The sequence below is a fragment of the Protopterus annectens genome, chromosome 11.part0 (assembly GCF_019279795.1).
Source record: "Protopterus annectens isolate FY-2018-M chromosome 11.part0, PAN1.0, whole genome shotgun sequence".
Classification (NCBI taxonomy): Eukaryota; Metazoa; Chordata; order Ceratodontiformes; family Protopteridae; genus Protopterus; species Protopterus annectens.
In genome coordinates, this window is record NC_056745.1 from 1109500137 (window position 1) to 1109518943 (window position 18807).

General features: G+C 37.1%; 1 protein-coding gene across 1 annotated transcript in view; it reads left to right on the forward strand.

Annotated features, from left to right (window-relative positions):
- LOC122815715 (differentially expressed in FDCP 6 homolog) overlaps nucleotides 1-18807 on the forward strand; it is a 762040-nt gene that overhangs the window by 263806 nt on the left and 479427 nt on the right. The window contains exon 2 of the mRNA XM_044088463.1: nucleotides 7054-7194. Coding sequence (XP_043944398.1) covers nucleotides 7054-7194 — 141 coding nt within the window. The remainder of the gene's footprint in view (nucleotides 1-7053; nucleotides 7195-18807) is intronic.

Genomic DNA, 18807 nt, shown 5'->3' on the forward strand with positions numbered 1-18807 from the left:
GTGTTATTTTTTACCAGTCCTGGCACCAGTGTGCCTACCAGGATTGGGCACCTTTTTATCATGGGACTTGTGCACCCAGCTATCTTTTTTATTTTTTACTCTACTTCTGTCCATGATCTATGTTATATAAAATACAGTCTATATATCATTGCCATCTTGGTGGGATTTTGTGAAAAATAGAGTCCAACTCATGAAAGTACTCACCAAGACTTCAGGATGAATTCAGTTCCAGCAGTACTACTCTCTTTTGCTTGCTGACTTTTCATCTCTCCATTCGGACCCCTGATCGAATGTTTGATTTGCTGGTAAAATATTGGGGATTAACGTCAGTCAGTAATGCCAGAGATTAGAGTTTCGTATTTCTTATTGTGTAGGTAATGGCATGATGGCAGTATACTCACTCTGTCTCTCTTTTTCTCTCCCTTTCTCATGCTCTCTCTCTCTCTCTCTTTCAAATACAGAGATACAGATACACACACACACACACACACACACACACACACACACACACACACACACACACACACACATATGCACGCACTTTACTGTTTTATGTTTTTTGTACCCTTGCTAAACAGCAAAGTCGCATTTAGAGAGAATAAAAAATTATGCCTGTTTGCGTTTTTTTTTTGTCCAAAATTCAGCGTACCTTAATATGCTACCATGAAGTGGCATGTTTTTTTTTTCTTTTTTTTAGTCACGCATTACCTGTGTATTCACACCCTTTTGGGTGGCCCATTCTATAATTATTTGTATTCAGTGTAACTAGATACCCCTAACAGTTGCCTGTAGTTCTGAATGTGTGATGGGCATTGTACTTGGAACTCTCTACCTGTGTGACCTTCTGGAATGTATTGGCTGGCTAGTTCCTTGCAATCAACCTGCAAGGGAATGCTGGTTGTTCCACAAGCAAGGCTATGACATTATTACATGCATCCTTTTACCTACCAAGGTCCATGACTCTGGAGTATGCTGCCAGGTGGCAGATGGAATTTCACCATGGCTGGTGGTTTTGTCTTCCTTGAAGACCCTTCCTTCTGAACTACTGTAGAGTTGGTTTTGTTTGGCATATTACAACTGTTGTCAGATTTGTATTGTAAACTGCCTAGTGCCAGTTCTGTTGCTCATTCAATTGTGAATATTTTTACCTACTCACTTATCTCTGTGTATTGTATTATTTATTATTATCTTTTTATTTGTACCCATGCAGATAAATAAAATTTACTGGCTAATACATACCACTAAACAAGTCATAAGACGTAGGAACAGAGCTTGGAAAATCTAGTAGAATAATAAAACTCTTCCAAGCTACAGACCAACTGCTTTGTATGGAAGAAAGTAAAATCCCCTGTAAAAGCAGACAAAAATAAGTACTATATAGGCATTCAAAACACTTCCCAAATTAATCCAAAAACTTTCTGGTTCAGCACCAACAATCTTCTTCAGCCTGGCAGAAAAACCCAACTAAGTCCCATGCAAATGATACTGATAGCACTAAAGAAGACTCCATTCCATACTTTGTCATCAGCACAACAACTGTACTGCACTAAACATCCATAGATTCACAACCATGCTATGATAAACTTGAAAATCTACTTCAAACAAACACCTTTACACTAAAGCCATACCTACTGCATCCATCAAAAAGCCGCTCCGTAAATTGAAGTTAACTACTGTAGCAGCTGATAACCTGCAGGCAGAGTACTTTGAAGTAGTAGCTGAGACGTTAGTAGTTCCAGTCACTGTCACCATAAACAGATTCATTACCAAGAAATATGATCTTGAAATATGGAAGCAATCACACATCATGCTACTACAGAAGGGAGGAAAATCTACTGACCTAGGTTATTATCGACCCATAGCTATCCTTCCTCATCTCAAACATCCTACAGCATTGTGTGCACATTCAAATCCTCCAATATCTACTCATCAATAATCTCCTCTCACATACCGATCGTGTTCTCCACCTCCCTCATATCACCACTACTGCTATGCTATAATTTCTAGACAATGTGAACTAACATCATAATGCTGACAATCAAGTTTCGGCCCTTTTTATGGATCTGTCCAAGGCATTTGATACTGTTCTAAACCCAAAATTGATTCAAACCCTAGCAGAACTTAACTTATTTCACTTAAAATTATCATGGTTCAAGAGCTACCTAAGTAATTGGACCTAAGCAGTAAGGTGGCAAAACACATGTTCCTCCCTGCTCCCAGTTTCTATAGGTGTCTCCCAAGGTCAATTCTTTTACTCTTGATGTTCGTCATATACAAAAATAACTTTGCACTGTCGTATCATCATTCGCTATGATTCAGTATGCAGATGATGCTACAGTAATTTCCTCTGTCCCCTCTTTGGGACAGTTATAGATCATTACACAGGAATCCTATTCAGTACCATAGAAAGTAGACAGATAAAACTCACTTTACGCTTAATGCTAAAAAAGCTAAACTGATGTTTTTCCTCTCTGAATCCAGGTCTCAAAACTCAAATCATTTTAATATTTCCTCTGCTCAAATTTAAACTTGACCAGGTTTCCTGCACCAAGCTGCTTGGTGTAACAGTTGACTATAAACTGAAATTTTATATTCCCATATATAATGTCATAAAGAAAACTCAAAAAAGGCTTGGAGCTGTATACTGAGTCAAGCAATTTCTGACTGGCCTGAGTCATAAATCTACTGCACACAGTTATCTCCTACCAACAATGTTGTGCACTACCCCTATCCTCAGTAAACTACACAAAAGCCTCCTAGGATAGCTTGAACAATGCTACAATAACACTGCCAAATTCATGGCCTAGCACTCTCAAAAGTAAATTGGATGGAATTTCTGTGCTGCCTTAAATTCCTTCAGCTAAACATGATCATTACATTATTTCAACACCCAGGTGAATACTCTTACCTGCATACTCTCCTAGTAAACCTCTTGGTTCTAAAGATAAATTCCGGAATGAACAAACTAAATCCTAGAACTCATCAGAGGATGCTCTCTACCCCAGTTACAATTCTAAGATATGAAATATCATACCCAGCCCACTAAGGAAAATATACAATAAGCTTAGCTTTAAGAGAAACCTGCATGCTCATCTCCTAAACTGATTGTGTCAATGCTCTATACCAGCTGTCTGACCAACTACTACCCTAGCTACATTTTATTTTTACTTATTCCTCTGTTCTTGTTGCCATCACTCATGACTAGCCTAACTACATCTTCCCATCTTTATCTAACTTTCAGGTTCTCTATCTCCACAGATTGCTGTACCCCATCTGCCTTCCTAATGATCGAAGCACTACTACTTTGGAACCTCTGTCATCACTACTACATTGAAACACTTACATGTTAAACTGCTTTTGACATTTACAGACTGAATCGTATTATAATAGGCTTAACTCATTGTAAGATGCTGATTATGAAAGATGCGTTTGTTTCTGTATGTCTGTATGTAACAGTGAAATATGTTGCCTGATACACGTGTTGCCTACTTATTATGCTAGGTCAAGTATGATGAACGTATAAATGTTTTATGTTTATGAAGCTTTTTTTCTCCCTGGCCTCTACTGAAAAGGGTTCTTGCATGGTGCATTCAGACAAACCCGGTAACAAATGCAATAAATAAGTAAGTAAATAAAATAAATTTAATTTGAATCAGTCACTGCAAGGTTGTATAACCTCAGAGTTTGAACGTTAAGGTAACAAATGTAGCAGAGGGAGAAGATGCACCCCCCCCCAACACACACACACACACACACACACACACACACACACACACACACACACACACACACACACACACTAGAGCATGAAGAACTCCACTGAATTACCATTCTTTATTTTAAAGTTATTGTTTTATTATTTTTGTTTCAATGGTTTATAACTTTCAGCCTTCTATGTTTGCTGTTTTTTCAGCAGTTTGTTTGGTAGTTTGTGTTTTAGTCACTTATGATTCAGGTTTCTGAAGTAAACCTAAAAAAGGATGCATACAGTTTTAGCTTGCCATAATATCCACACACCTATTGGCCTTAAGCTGAGATCATGTATGACATGTATCTGACATGGCTGAGATACTTATAACTTCTGATATTTGCCTTTAGGCTTTACCAACCTACAATGCAGGATGTATGCCAAAAGCTGTAGGATAGTACAGGTCCTGTTAGTAAAAATTAGCAGAATGGCTGTCAGGAAAAGGCTTCCATCAAGTTAGGCAAGTAGCAATGAACTGGATAAATGAAACATATGAGGTTTTATAAAATCGAAATAAGTGTGACAAAAAATAAGGAAAAATAATACACGTGTATCAAGTTTAGCATAAGAAAGCAAAGTTACTGTCTCTGTTAATATTGGTGAGCTGGGGATATATTTATTTCTTAACATTTATTGAGAAACTACTGATATATATATATTTTTTGTTATGTTAGAACAGAACATCAGGCTCTGTGCTACAGAGGGATAAAGCCTTGATTGTGACCCAGGCAGCTTGACTGTCAGCTGAGGCAGTTACTAGACTTGGATAAGCAGAGGAAGAAATGAAGAGACTCTGTTCACATTTCCCAGAAGGCTGGTTGATGTGTTGGGGGAGGCAGTCTGGTTATGGAGCCGGGTGGAGACCAGGACTTGGAGTGGCCACTGAACTGGGTATGTGGTAAGGCCATCGAGATGTACTTGTCGTAGGACTTCTGTAAGTCATATGACTCACATGCCATATTGCCTTCTCAGCCGACTGAAGTAATGCCAACATGAAGGGTGTAGGGCTGACACAACTTAGCGAACATTCTTCCTTTACTAGCAACAGTGGTGTGCCACAGGATTACCTCTTGCCTCTTTTGATGAAGCCTTGAAATCATCAGTGCAAGAAGGGTGCTGGTAACTCCAGCACAGAGAAGTTAAATACCTGAATGAACCAGTCATAGACCCCTGAAAGAGTGTGCTAGGATGAAGTCTCTGGGATCTGTGCTACAGTGGAATGCATATCTGTCAAATCTAGAAAAATGTCATATAACTTTGAGAGCTGTGCCTCACATTTTTGGCCTGCTCTTCATAAAATTTGTGGTATTCTGGTAAATCATTGAAGACTAAAGTCACTACATAAGGGCAGGCATTTATGTCAGACATCAAGTTAGAGATTTTGCATCCTTCAGAAAATGCATGATAATGCAAAACTTGTTATTCTGGTAACTTTTTGACTTTATTAGAGCAATGTTTCAAATTTGTCCCTGATTTTGGGATTGTGCCCTCTCATTATTTTTGCCTTTGTCCAGGATTCTTGTGGTAAGGGGGTGAGAGGTAAAGTAGAATATCATACCTTGCACAACAATATCAACCAAATTAAAAAAGTGGATAGACTGATTTTTCTTTGTTCTCGCTATGGCTATCACATAGTTAAGAAATGTGATTTATTATATACTAGATGAAGAAGAACGTATTGTCAAATTAAGTTGTACTGGGCATCACAATAATTGGAGAAATGTGCTTAGAAGGTAGGTTAAGCTAAATGTTTTTTCTTCATTTCCCAACTTCTCTCTTGTTTACTTCTGTCTCCTTTCTTTTCCTATCTTAAAGTTGCAGCACTGAAGATTATAAACTGAGGGAATGAAGAAACAGATTATGTAAATAAGACTGACAGTAAAAACTTCTACGTTTCTGATTCTACCAGTGGAGCACAGATGTAAGGATATGAGCTTTTAACTAAATAGTCATTGTAGTCTTGGGTTCAGTTCCTTTTGTCTCCATATAGCATGACTGAGCATGTCACTTAACCAGCCCACTGCTTCTTTGTGACCACTTATAGATGCATTTGTGGTTGCTGCAACCTAGATAGTTATGAAAAAAAAAGAAGTTATCTTATGCAATAAAATAGTGTTTGTAAATAAGAGATAAAGAGTAAATCAATAAAGTCTGATAGAAAATCCAAGAGAAAATGTTTAGAAATAAAAATGTTTAAACCTTGATATTGTCTGGACTAAAGCAAAGTTTCTAAGGAAGCTACATTTAGAAAAAAATGTAGCTGAAGTTTATGTTTTTAACTGAGTTTTTCATCAGGGAAGTGTTATGAAGTCTACAGTTTATGATGGCAAATTCTACTTCCTCCATTTGACAGGCAAAACCTGCACAGTAGTAATTACAGTAGTAGTTCAGAGATGTTGACACAATTTTTTAAATTCCCCTTAAATGTTTTAATTTCAGTGGATGTAGCAGCATACATAAGTACAGAAAAAGCATTTTAAATAATAACCTTACCACAATGCAAATGATATATAGCAGTTTTTCTTGTCTTCAATGCAGGTAAAACTAACAGTATAATTCAAAACGACTTGTGCTTAGATGCACATAGTACAATGATGGCTGATACCCTTTAAAAGAAAAGTTCAAAATGTGAGCAACTTGTAACTTCCAGCAAGCTGCTTTCTCAGTACAAATTCAGATAGTTAGAGACACTGTGTTGTAGTGTTGAAGAGATCGATTGACTCATCTTTGTACTCTGAAATTTCTGGAGAACCACCTAATGCTTTTGTGCATAAAGTACTTAAAGCTTTAGGATATGACATGATGCAAACAATTCATAATGGTACCCATGGCTGTTCATGATGCTTCTTCTGTAATTGTGCCCTACGTTTCACATCACTGCACTCCAATCACTGAGATAATGACCATGATGATGATGAAGTGCGCCCCTTAGGTTGACATCGCTATGGAATCAGGTTACAGGAAGCAATGGGTCACTGCATGAAGAAAGACAGTTCTAAGATAACTTGCAAATCTTCAGAAGCATGTGGAACTCCTGAAGTAATAACTTATGATGAATTTGTTTGTAGGCTAACAAAAAACTCTTTGCTTACTTCTCTTAATCTGGCCCAAAATGTCTACTTTGTAAAATACTTAGAGTCATTTAAATGTTTGGATGCATACTGTGTTTGAGCAATAAAAAATTGCTATTATCACCCATTTCAGAAAACACTTATCAAAGGATTGTGACAGTTTATGAAGAGTTAAAGGAATTTACTGTTAAACTGTGTGTTTGCTTTAATTCTATTATTTATTCTTCTGTTTAGGTTTTGTCCCACAATTTGTACACAGCACTGAATATTCCCCATGACCCAGTAGCACTGGAAGAACATTTTCGGGATAATGATGATGGTCCAGTCTCTAGCCAGGGGTACATGCCATATCTGAACAAGTATATCTTGGATAAGGTGAGTAGAAAATATAAAAAGTTAGTAAACCTGATATAAGGGAGGTAGTTTGAAAGCATAGCAAACAGAATTAATTCAAGAAGGTAATGTAGAAAAACGTAGCTCACGTCACTCATAAAAATGGTATTTAATTGTGTGCAGCTCTTGTATTACATGACTACAGGTGAAATATATTCTAGTAATGTTTAATTTCCTATTCAGTATTTGTTCATTTACTTTTTAAGAAACTTGTTTTCAGAAGTTACCTTATAGATAAGACATTTATTACAAACCATATTAAGGTTGAAATGTCATTTTAGCTGAAATGGCACATTAACTAATGTACAAGGTTTCTAAGATGGCTTATTATAGTCATAAGACAGAACTTTGTTGTTCCAAAGTTGTGATGAAGACATATCTTATCAGCATTATTAGTTTGCTTTCATAAATTTAAATCCAAAGTTATAACTACACAATACAGATTTTCTTTTTTTCCTTTTTTCATTTTTGTGCCCTCTGTGTTGTGAACTGAGTACAGCTAAAGTGGTCAGCTCTGAATTTTGTGCTGTGATTGTGAATTTGATTTGTAAGCACAGGAATATACTTTCTCCAGAAAGTTTTAAAGTGTGGCTGTGACAGTTGGCATATAATGATTTACTAAACCATATTTCACAAGATTAATCAGTGCCATATGTTTCAGACAGAAATGGGTGCAAGTCACTACACAAAAGTTTGATATGTAGTTGTGGTCTCTGATTCACAGATGTATATGAATTAACCATTTAAGTATGTGTTTTGTTTCTGTATTTCGTTATATCTGTTGTACACACTGGTCACTTATGTGAGAAACCTGCACTTCCTCACAACTCTTACAGAATCAAATGATCATTCCAATTACTGACCTTTGGCCTCTGTTTTACATAAAGAAATACATTTTTGGAGAATTATTCTGTATGATCCATACTTCAGTATGTCATAGTTCAATAAACCATTTTTACAGGATTTCAGTTTCATGGGCACTAAGACACTTATATACCAGATATCTAGTATACCCTTGTTAGAACCACAAAATCACAAAGGAGAAAATCTTTACCTGCCTGCATGCAAAGTAATTGAATCCACTTCCTCTGGAATCAGTAAATAAAAACATCAAATTCTGACAAAGATTTAAAAAATGATAGTTGTCAGATTACCATATCTGTGTGGTACTGCAAATAAATGCCCTTGTAAAAATAACAGCCATAATTTCATCAGTTCATTAATCTTCATCAGTAACAAATAATTGCAGTTTAAGTACCTGTACACTAAGATTTTAGTACAATTTTCACACACCTTATCAACAGCAATGGAAACCCTTTTCAGTGCATCTGAACAGGAGCAGTGGCTTTGTGAAGTTTATTTTGGACAGAATTTAAAATTGACTGACTATCATATTTATTTAGCTTTGCAGAGAAAATGTTACTGGGTACAAATTATTCAGAGTTTGTGCCTGTGCTGGCAGAAAGCTCTGCAGTCTCGTACTTCTTTCATGTCTGTTGACCAGAGATTAAGCATATGAGTATTAGACTGAAGACTATTATTAATGAAAGTCACATAACCTTTCCCAGGATAACCAAAAAATGCAGAAACAAGAGAATTAACTTTTCATGAGGAAAGGTGAAAAAGGTTTAAGCCCCTCAGGGGATTATGAACAGATTCCATTGCATGATAAAGTTTTATAGGGAAGATGAATGTTTAATTGGGCAGTGTGAAAAAAGCAAGTGTGCCCTGTGTGAGCAAGAAGATCATGCAATCAAAAATATTGTTGCAGAATGTTATCGATATAAAAAAGTATAAGTCTGTCTGGATTGTGGAGAAAAAAGGGACATGAGGGAGAAAATAATGTGTATATGGAGATTTTAATTGAAAATGTCACGTGAAATGTCATTGAAAATGCATATGATGAAAATTAAATGGCAAATAATGATAATGAAGGAAACGTTAGTGAGACAAAAGAATCATGTAAGAAGGAAGTGTCTAATGGTGAAGTACGAAAGGGAGTGGATAAGAACAGACAAATGAATTTTGCATTTGCATAAGATAAATATAAAGGTTTACAGATAGAAAATAGTACAGAAGAAGACAGTTTTTAGATGACAGCAGTTCAAATGAAAATAATCAATAGATAAGAGAGAAAAAGAAAGGCGACAGATGATTTATATTTAGTTTCAGTAAGAATAAATAGCTTAATGAATTAACTAATGAATGTAGTGTTTATCAGTGGGGTAAAATGATTGATGTAGATATTAATGTTTATTAGACACTACATATTTGAATAATTAAAAGAAAAAGCAGTTAGATTTGCTATGGAATAATGAGATTGTGTGGAATTTTGGGATTGAACAATGCTTAGGGCTAGCTATACTTTATAAAAAGAATGAAATTGTAATCTTAAATCATGTGATTGTAAAAGCAAGCAGAATATCAGTGGTGAATATTAAAAAAGACACAACTTTGTAGAGTAACAGTAATATGTAGGTAACCATTAGAAATATCAGCACCCACTCGAGAGAGTCACGAAATATAGAGATTGAACGGCTGAAAAAATGGGCTTACATATGCCAAGTCGAGGATACCCAATTCCTGGAATATTCCCTTTTCTCTGAAGTATGGCAATCTCAGAGTTAGTATATATAAGTTTAGAGATCAAGGGGTTTTTGCCCCTCTGCAAAAAATAAGCTTAAAGAAGAAGATCAATGTTTGAGATTTGATCTCCTCCAGGATTTTTGATATGTTTTTTTCTGTTTGTTGGCAGTCAGCATAACAATTCCCAATATTTCAGTAGGACAGCCAGTGTAGGCATATACTGGGGTCTATATCACTTCGTCAAATCACAAATCAGCAAACCCCCCTATTCATCAAAGCTACTAATCATCAAACTAATTTTTCAGTGAAATGCTTCCTATGTCAAAACAATGGTAGTACACCCTAGTGACCGTGAACAAAACCATAAAACTTAGCACTTACCCAGGTGTGCGCCAACTAAATATACCAACTCTGTGATCACACTACAGTGGGGAAAAGGGCAAATTCCAGATGGTGACCAACCGTTTGTTCACCCTAGGAAAATTTTCACTGAAAACTCAGTTTGATGATTAGTAGAATCGATGAACAGGTGTTTGACGAATAGAGGTTTGCTGATTTGTGATTCCACAAAGTCATATAGACCCCATATACTAAAGTTAAGAAAGGGAAGATTTGTTTAATTTGATGATACCATGTATAATCATGAGTATGGGTATAGTTGTTGTGGGAATATGAATTGCAGTTTAAGGAAAGAAAACAATCTGACAAAGGATATTAAAAAAGTTAAAGAGATAATGAAAATTGGTCAATTAATAATGGGGAAAGAAAAGTATTTTATGTATGAATGGGTAAATATGACAACTGAAATTGGTTATCTATTATTTTCAGAGATGTTAAAAGAGGTCAAATGGAACAATTAAAGTCAGGTTTTTCAGATCACTGTAGAATTTGGATTAAAGTAGGATGTAGTGAAAATGTGATTATGTGATCAGAGAAGAGAAAGGTACAAATAAATGAAATGGCTTAAATATACATAAGGCAGTTTTAGAGAAGGAAGCAAGTTTGTTATGGAAAGAATACACATTTATAAGGTTTATGTATAATACTTGGGTAAAATGGTGCTAGGTCTATGAAAAGAAATACAAAGATATATACATGGAGGTAGAAACAGAGAGTTTGAATTATAAAATAGAAAGCTACAAACAGATGAGATGGCAAGTTAATACTGAATTTTTTAAGAAAAGAGATACATTAGGAGAATAAGGAAAAGATTAAAAGTTTATTAAAATGACAGCAATGTTTACTACATGGTGTACAGGATATGAAAAGGGAAATGCCTCCATATTTGGGGAAAAGTAAAAATCAGTGCATGATGTTGGAAGAAGTTATGACATTGGATGGAAGATTAGTCATGGGATAGGAAGGAATTAATAAAAAGAAGTGTTAGATTACTTAAAAAGGGAATATGAAGAAAACATGGTCAGGGAACATGTAGAATGTAAGTCAGCCTCAATTACTAAGAAGGAAAATAAAGAATTATAAATATCTTTAGAAGAATTTATAGATGTGTTAAGAAGAGGTAATTATAGCATCACATCAGGTCCTGATATAATAGATTATACATTTTATAAAGATATGAATATTGAAAAAAAGAAATGTTAGGTATGTATGTTAAATGAATGGAAAGAGAGGTTATCCATGTGGAAACATGTGAAGGAGTGGTGAAATTGTTATGGAAGAAGAGAAATAAGAATTTGTTTTCAAAATTGGAGACCGATTGATTTAAGGATTATGGATTTTGAGACCTTTATGGGATCATACAAGATAGATTTTTGAAGGTTATGAGAGAAATTTGTAATCAAGGAGTGTTTGACATAAAAGAAAATTCATGAGTTACTATTAATTATTAAATAAGTAAAGTATATTGTAGAATTAAATGATGGGTAAGAATTTTGGGGTGTGATGTGGAAAAAAATCACTTGATAATATAGCACATAATTAGATTTGGTAAATTCTGAGAACATGTAAAAATAAATAAAGGGATGTAAAGGTAATACGTTTAGCTTATGAAAATCATAGGAGTAGTATTGTGGTTAATGGATGGATTACAAGTAAGATAAGAATAAAAGGGGGAGTGTGACAAGAATGTCCACTTATTAGTATTTTATTTGCTTTAATAATGAATACAGTATTAAAAACCATGAGCAATGAACTGGTGGAAGGAAGTTATATATATAAGGGGGAAGAAGTAAGCTTGCCATTATTTTTGTGTTATGCAGTCAATTTAGTTTTACTGACAAAAATATTAGATGGCTAGTGGAGATAAGAAGAAGTCTAGAAAGTGATTGGACTTAAAGATTAATCAAGAGAAATGTAAAGGTTTTAGGGGAAATTAAAAGCAATGCAGGTATATATTTTAACAGAAGAGATTTTGAAGTACTGGGCCTTGTTTTTTGTTGTTATAAGGTAATGAAGAAGCAATGTGAAAAATTATTGGAAGTGATACAAGAAATAAACAAAATATGGTGTACTTTAAGGTTGAATTTTAAGAAAAAGGCCTATTTGGTTAGTACAGTAATTTTGGGGGAACTGAACTATCTGTGTTCAGTTTGGTTTTCCTATTGAGTTAGAATGTAGGTTATCACAGATAGCATTTAACATGATTTGGGGGTCCAAATTAAATTCAGTCAAGAATCAGGTGATATATGACAAACTGAAAAAGGTGTATTTCCTTGTCAATCCAGTGGTTTCATTGTTTCTTATATATTTATGGAATGTTAAGGATTGTGAAGTATAATGATAGAAAGATATTAGCCAGGTTTTTGAAAAGTAAATATGATGAGATGTAGTCAACTTCTAAAACTGGTTATTTGAAAAAGAAAAAAGAGAAATGGGATCTGTAATTGAAAAAAATTGTTACAAAAGTGGACAATATATGTAAATGAAATAGGGAAAAACAAGATTATGTTATGAAAGAATTAATGACTTTATGGGCCCAAATCCAAAAGCCTTGCTCTCAATGTAAATCATTTACACTGACAGCAAATCCTTTGGACTCTGGTCACCAGTGAAAACCTGTTAATAAATGATAGGCCTTATACCTAAGTAAATCATTTACACTAAAACAAGTCTTTCAGACTTAAGGCAAGCTTATGCTGGACTAAGTCACACTGAGAGCAAGTCTTTCAGTATCAGAACACGCTTAAACTGGAGTAAGTCACTTACACCGAGAACAAGTCTTCTAGAATCATGGAAGCTTAAACAGGAGTAAGTAAATTATACCAAGAACAAGTCTATTAGAATCAGAGTTGACTTGCACTGGAATAAGTTACTTAGACTGAGAGCAAGTCTTTCAGAATTGGGGCAGGCTTATACTAGAGTAAGTCGCTTACTCTGAGAGCAGCCTTTTTTGAAATCTGACCTTCTTTCTGTACACAGAACATTGTAATCACCAGGTATAGCTGTTTACATGATTAGTGTTATTTTTGCCTTTTTCTGTTTTGACTATGCTAGCTATTTTATTCCATCTCCTTTCTTGACTGTTGGTATCAAATAATTCCTTTTGATTAGAACATCTATATTTTTAGTGATTCTTTGTGGTTCTTATTTCCAGTGATTCTCACCCATCTGCATGTTCTATTGTTTGCGTAATACCTAATTTATGAGTCTTTCCACATTATGTTCCTTTCAGTATACAGACACTCACATATGAGTATATTGCAAAGAGAAAAAACAAATGGTCTATCAACCTTTTTATGTTTTTTTTTTCTAGCAGGGAGGCACCAATAACTAAAACACCATAGCAGTTTTGAGCGCTTTGAACTTTATTGGGGGGGTGGTTATATAAATCAGAATATTCAACTCAAATCTATTTTTTTTTAACTTTCTTTCCCTATTGTAATATTGTGAAGACTAGCCTTTGAAATATCATCTGGTGTCTGAACAAATGTTGAGGTTCTGTTCTTATTAAGCTGGAAAACTTAGCAAACCTAGTAATAGGTTCATAGGTAGGTACTAGGCTATTGGCCCTAGGGCCTATATAAGCCTAGCCAAAAAGGTACCCTGGCTTTCGCCACCCAAGAAAATTATTTTCCTGTGCTACTGTCGAGCAGAGCCACAGAAGTGATCCCCAGGGTGAATTTCCTATTTCCCATCCAATCATCAAGATTTTTCTTGAAGAGTGCTAATGAGGAGCTTTGTTTGATATAGATAGGTAGTTTGTTCCAGAGTATGGGAAGTCTCTGGGACAGAAATCTCTCCCTCCAGCATGTTCTGTTTATTGTGGTGACAAGGTTTAGGTCCCTAGAGCATGTAGCTCAGAGGGATTGGGATTTCTTTAAGTGGAGCATATCCAACAGCTCTGGGTTTGACATAGCTTTGTATGTTAGGCAGAGATTGCCTCTGAGTAGGTGATATGTGATGGAATAAAGCTGGAGATTTTTGAGACAGTATGCATAGGGCATCCTTCTTTCGGCCGGTAATCCTCTTTGTGAAGTATTTCTGTGGTCTTTCCAGTTGTTGTAGATGTCTTGTGAGGTACATACCAAAAAGGGTGTTGTACTCTATAATGGATCTAATGAGTGACTAGTAGAAGGGAACAATGACCACTTTTTTCCTGGATGAGAAACCTTTTGTGATGAGGTGTGCCACGTAGAAGGATTTCCTGACTACTGTGGCGATGTGATTATCAAAGGAGAGACTACTGTTCACCTGTGTCCCAAGGTCTCTTATCACACTTTCAGTGTTAAGTTTACTACTGCCTATGTTGTAGTTCATGGGCCCAGAGTTTTTACCAAACGGGAAGACAATGCACTTTTGGCATTGAGCTTGAGGCCATGGCTTTGACACCAGGCATCTGTCTCAGTGAGACCATTTTGTAGGATGTCCACATCATTAGGAGTTTCGATTATGACTCCTAGTTTGCAGTCATCTGCGAACTTCATTAGCCAAAGACCGTCTGTGTTAGCCTGTACTTCACAGAAGTAGATATTAAACAGGAGTGGACCCAGTACTGAACCCTGTGGTACTCCACTTGTCACTGGTCTGAAGTCAGATTGGGAGTCTGCTACTTTCACAGTATGTATTCTGTCAGTGAGCCAGTTGGCAACCCATCTTGTGACATAGGGATTTATACCTAGTTTAGTGAGGTTATATATAATTCCAGAGTGGGGGATGGTTTCAAAAGCCTTGGCAAGATCTAGATAGGCTGTGTGAACTACCTTACCCGCATCTATGGCTTTGGTGACTGCTTCAAAGAAGTCTGTCAGGTTTAGGAGACATGATCTGCCTTTTACAAACCCGAACTGGGTGGGGTCCTGAGTTTGGAGATTACCAATGTCTTTGTTTATAAGTTCCATGATGATACCTTCCAGGGCTTTGCAGACCAGGCTCGTCAGTCTAATGGGGCGGTAGTTCCTGGGGTCCATGGTGGCTCCCACTTTGTGGAGTGGGATAACCGTTGCTGTGCGCCATTCAGTAGGCACAAAGCCTGAAGTGAGGCACAAAGCCTTAGGTGGGGTGCCAGTTTGCTCTGTAGTTCATGTAGAACAAAGCCTGGAATGTTGTCAGGTCCCATGGATGCTGTGTTCTTGGCTTTGGAGAGTGTGGTTTTTACCTGTGCAGCCATGATTACAGGAACTTTGCATTCTTCCGGTATAGAGATGGGCCCTTTAGGAGGTGAGAGGGGGTAAAGTTAGCACTGAACCTATCGGCCAGGATGTTGGCAATATCAGTTGGTTCTGTATATTTAGCACCATTGTGCTGTAACTCAGAACAGATCTGAGTGTTGCTATTGAGATTCTTGACATAGCTATAGAATGCTTTGTGGTTGTCTTTAGAATTAGTGGCAGTTTTGTTTTCGTAAGTAGCTTTGGAGGATTTTATGAGGGATCTCAGCTTTTTACTGAGGCTGACAAGGGAGTTCCTCAAATCATGGGATTTTACTCTTTTTTTTTTTTTTGCAAAAGTTTCTTTCTTCTGTTGTAGAGTTTGTTTATGGCAGAGGACCACCAGATCGGCTTCATTTTTTTTGGAGGATAGCATCTTAGTTCTGTTAGGGATAGCATGATCCATGCACTCGTATAAGTGCTTATAAAGTGCAATTGTGTAGGATTCAGCAGTCATACCTCTATTGTCCATCTGCATGGGTGTCGTGAAATTTGCCACTTCTGTCTTAAGAAGCATGAAGCTGGCTTTGGAGAAATGTTTTACGGTAGTTTCCCTAATAGGGGGTGGGGACCTCTAGGATGATTAGCTTGTGGTTGGATCTGACTAATGAGTAATTGACCTTTGGTGTGGAACACCGGTCACCCATGTTGGCAATGACCAGGTCTAGGATATTGCTACCCCTGGTGGGGGTGTGGATAAGTTGATCCAAGGTGCTGGAATTTATGAATTCCAGAAAATGTTGAGCAAAAGAGTTGGTACATGAGTAGTTTTCTCAGTTAATGCTGGGATAGTTGACATCGCCCATTATTAGGGTGTTGGGTTGTACCCTAATATTTTCCAGTGTATCTAGAAATGAGGAGTGGGAATCCTGGGGCATGGTGGGGGATCTGTAGCAAGCTACAATTTGGATTGCGGTCTTGCCCAGAGTTAGTTGCACTTGGATATTCTCGGATGCATTATTCTGAGCAACTAGCCTGAAGATGTGAGTATCCTTAATAAATATGGACACGCCTCCACCATTAGTGTTTCGGTCCAGGTTAGGTGGCCGAAAGGTGTGGTATGAATTATAGCCTGGTAATGCAGGGGTGCTCTCAGGAGCCTTGAACCAGGTCTCTGACACTGCACAGATGTCAATGTTCTCCATTTTAAGGAGTGCCTCAAGTGAGTCCATTTTGAGGTTTAGACTTCAAGCATTAAGTAGCATTACCGTCAGATTTTGTTTGCTTGTACCTGTTACATTGATGAATTTGTCATTTGAACCTTGCCTGAAAAAGGCACTATATTGGTGGCAAGAGCCTTAGCCAGTATCCGGAATCCCAAGGGCGACAGGTGCAGGCCATCTCTGGCAAAGCATTGTGGTCTGTCGATCATGTCATCCCAGGCAGACAGATACTGGATCCCCTTAGAATGACACCAGAAGCTTAGCCAATTGTTGAAGTCAATAATTTTGTCCTTGTACTGTGGTACTATTCTGAGTGTTGGCAGGATGCTACTCAGGGTTAGGGTCATGCCTGCCTGGGCTACAAGATCAGAGAACTCCTCCATGTCTCTTTTCATGTAGTCCAGGGAAGTATGTCTCACATCATTCACACCAACATGGACAATGACAGAGTCATATTTATAATTGTTGTGGAGTGACCTGAGTGCGTGCATTGTGTGTTGGATCATCTGACAGGCAGCTGACAGTAACTTTCTCCTTGTTTAGCCTGGTGAGTGGAACATCAGTGTGCCTGACTATAGAGTCACCTATGACTAGAGTATTGGGTATGTTGTTATGCCTTATGGGCTGTGGTTGAGTGGCACACTGAGTTTGTGGGCTATGTGTCATTTGGGTTGTGTTGTGGGGTGGAGGTTGCATGCATTTCTGCTTTGGAGGGCTTTGTTGCTTGGGCAGATTTTTATTGAGAGCCTCTGTGAATGTAGGTGTGTGTTTTGTGTTTCTATGTGTGTGTTTTGGTGGTGTAGGTTTTGAGGGACTATGTGATGAGTGTGGTATAGTGCAAGTGTTTACATTCTCCTCTCGACTGCCTAGTCCAGTCTTGGGTGAAGAGACCTTTGCTTCCAGTATGGCTATATAAGTTCATCTCTCACAGGTTGTAGTGTTGGGTGGTAGGAGGAGAGGGTTGTCTGTGTACATGAGGCAATTGCTGCATTGCCCCAAGATGCCCAGATTCATCAGGTAGACAGGAGAAAACACCGGGAGCTGACCCTTAGACATGCCTGGATAGTTGCTTATTTATTAAGTACTAAAAGCTGTTTTCCTCTAGATAAGTGAGGAAAGTTGGGTGCTGTAGTAATTAGTAGCTTATTTAGTGCTTACAATGAGTTCTGAACAAGTGCTGAGTTCAAAGAAACAGATTTTAGTGGTAAAACTAAAAAACTGACTAGTTCTAAGGGAAAATTGGAATAGCAGATTTTATGGTGCCGGGAATAGTTTAACCCTAGCTAAGTGGCGATGCATAAAGTGTATTTTTTTTTATAACAGTAGCAAATGAGCAAACTAATTTAAACAAATTATGCAGTAAGAGCTAAAAACTGAGCCCTGTTCCAGCAGTCTTTGATCAGACAAGTTCTAACTGCACACTCCTGTCACTAGTGTGCAGGGGAACGTTCTCCAAAAAAAGATGGCCTGGATTAGTGCTCAAGTTATACAAACAAAGCTAGATTCAGCAGGTCTGAATCTAGTCTATGCTACAGCAAACAAGGCGTACCAGTTTCAGAAAGAGACATTTCAAATAAGCAGGGACAATAAGCCTCTAACCAGAAACTCCATCGTAGTTTTACTTACAACACCTCCATCTTATAACAAGTTACCTGTAATGATATTTAAGTTAAGGACCTTCAGCCCAAGAACTATACCAGCCACCTTACTTTGGTTTCTGCCAGTTTCAGCCTGGAAACTTGATTAGGGGAGTTAATCTTGATAATTTCATTGTCTATCATATTAGTAAAAATTGACAGTATCCTACACAGGATGTCCTGACATCATTTATACGTTATACGACACTTTATCTTCATAAGTAGAATTATCTGTAAAAGCTGCTTGTATTTTGAACCCTGACTGAGGCTTTAGTCTTGCAGTTTCATTCACAGTTGCTGCAGAACTCTAAACTAGTGCCAGAGCTGAGCTTAATATACTCATTTGTTACTCCATTTTTCCATAAACAGTGTTACTGGAAAATTTCTGCACAGTCTTGTGCCTCAGACTATGGTAGAATTGAAGTAGTGTAAGTATTGTATATTCCTTTCCAGGACTGATGCTTCATTGATTTTACACCTGTTTATTTTCCAGTTCTTATAGCCTGCTAATCATCTACTTGCTTAAAGTACATTCCAGTGCTTTTCTGTTCCCCTGTTCTTTGAGTCTGTCTCATCCCCACTGAGGCATTAAGCTAAAGTTTC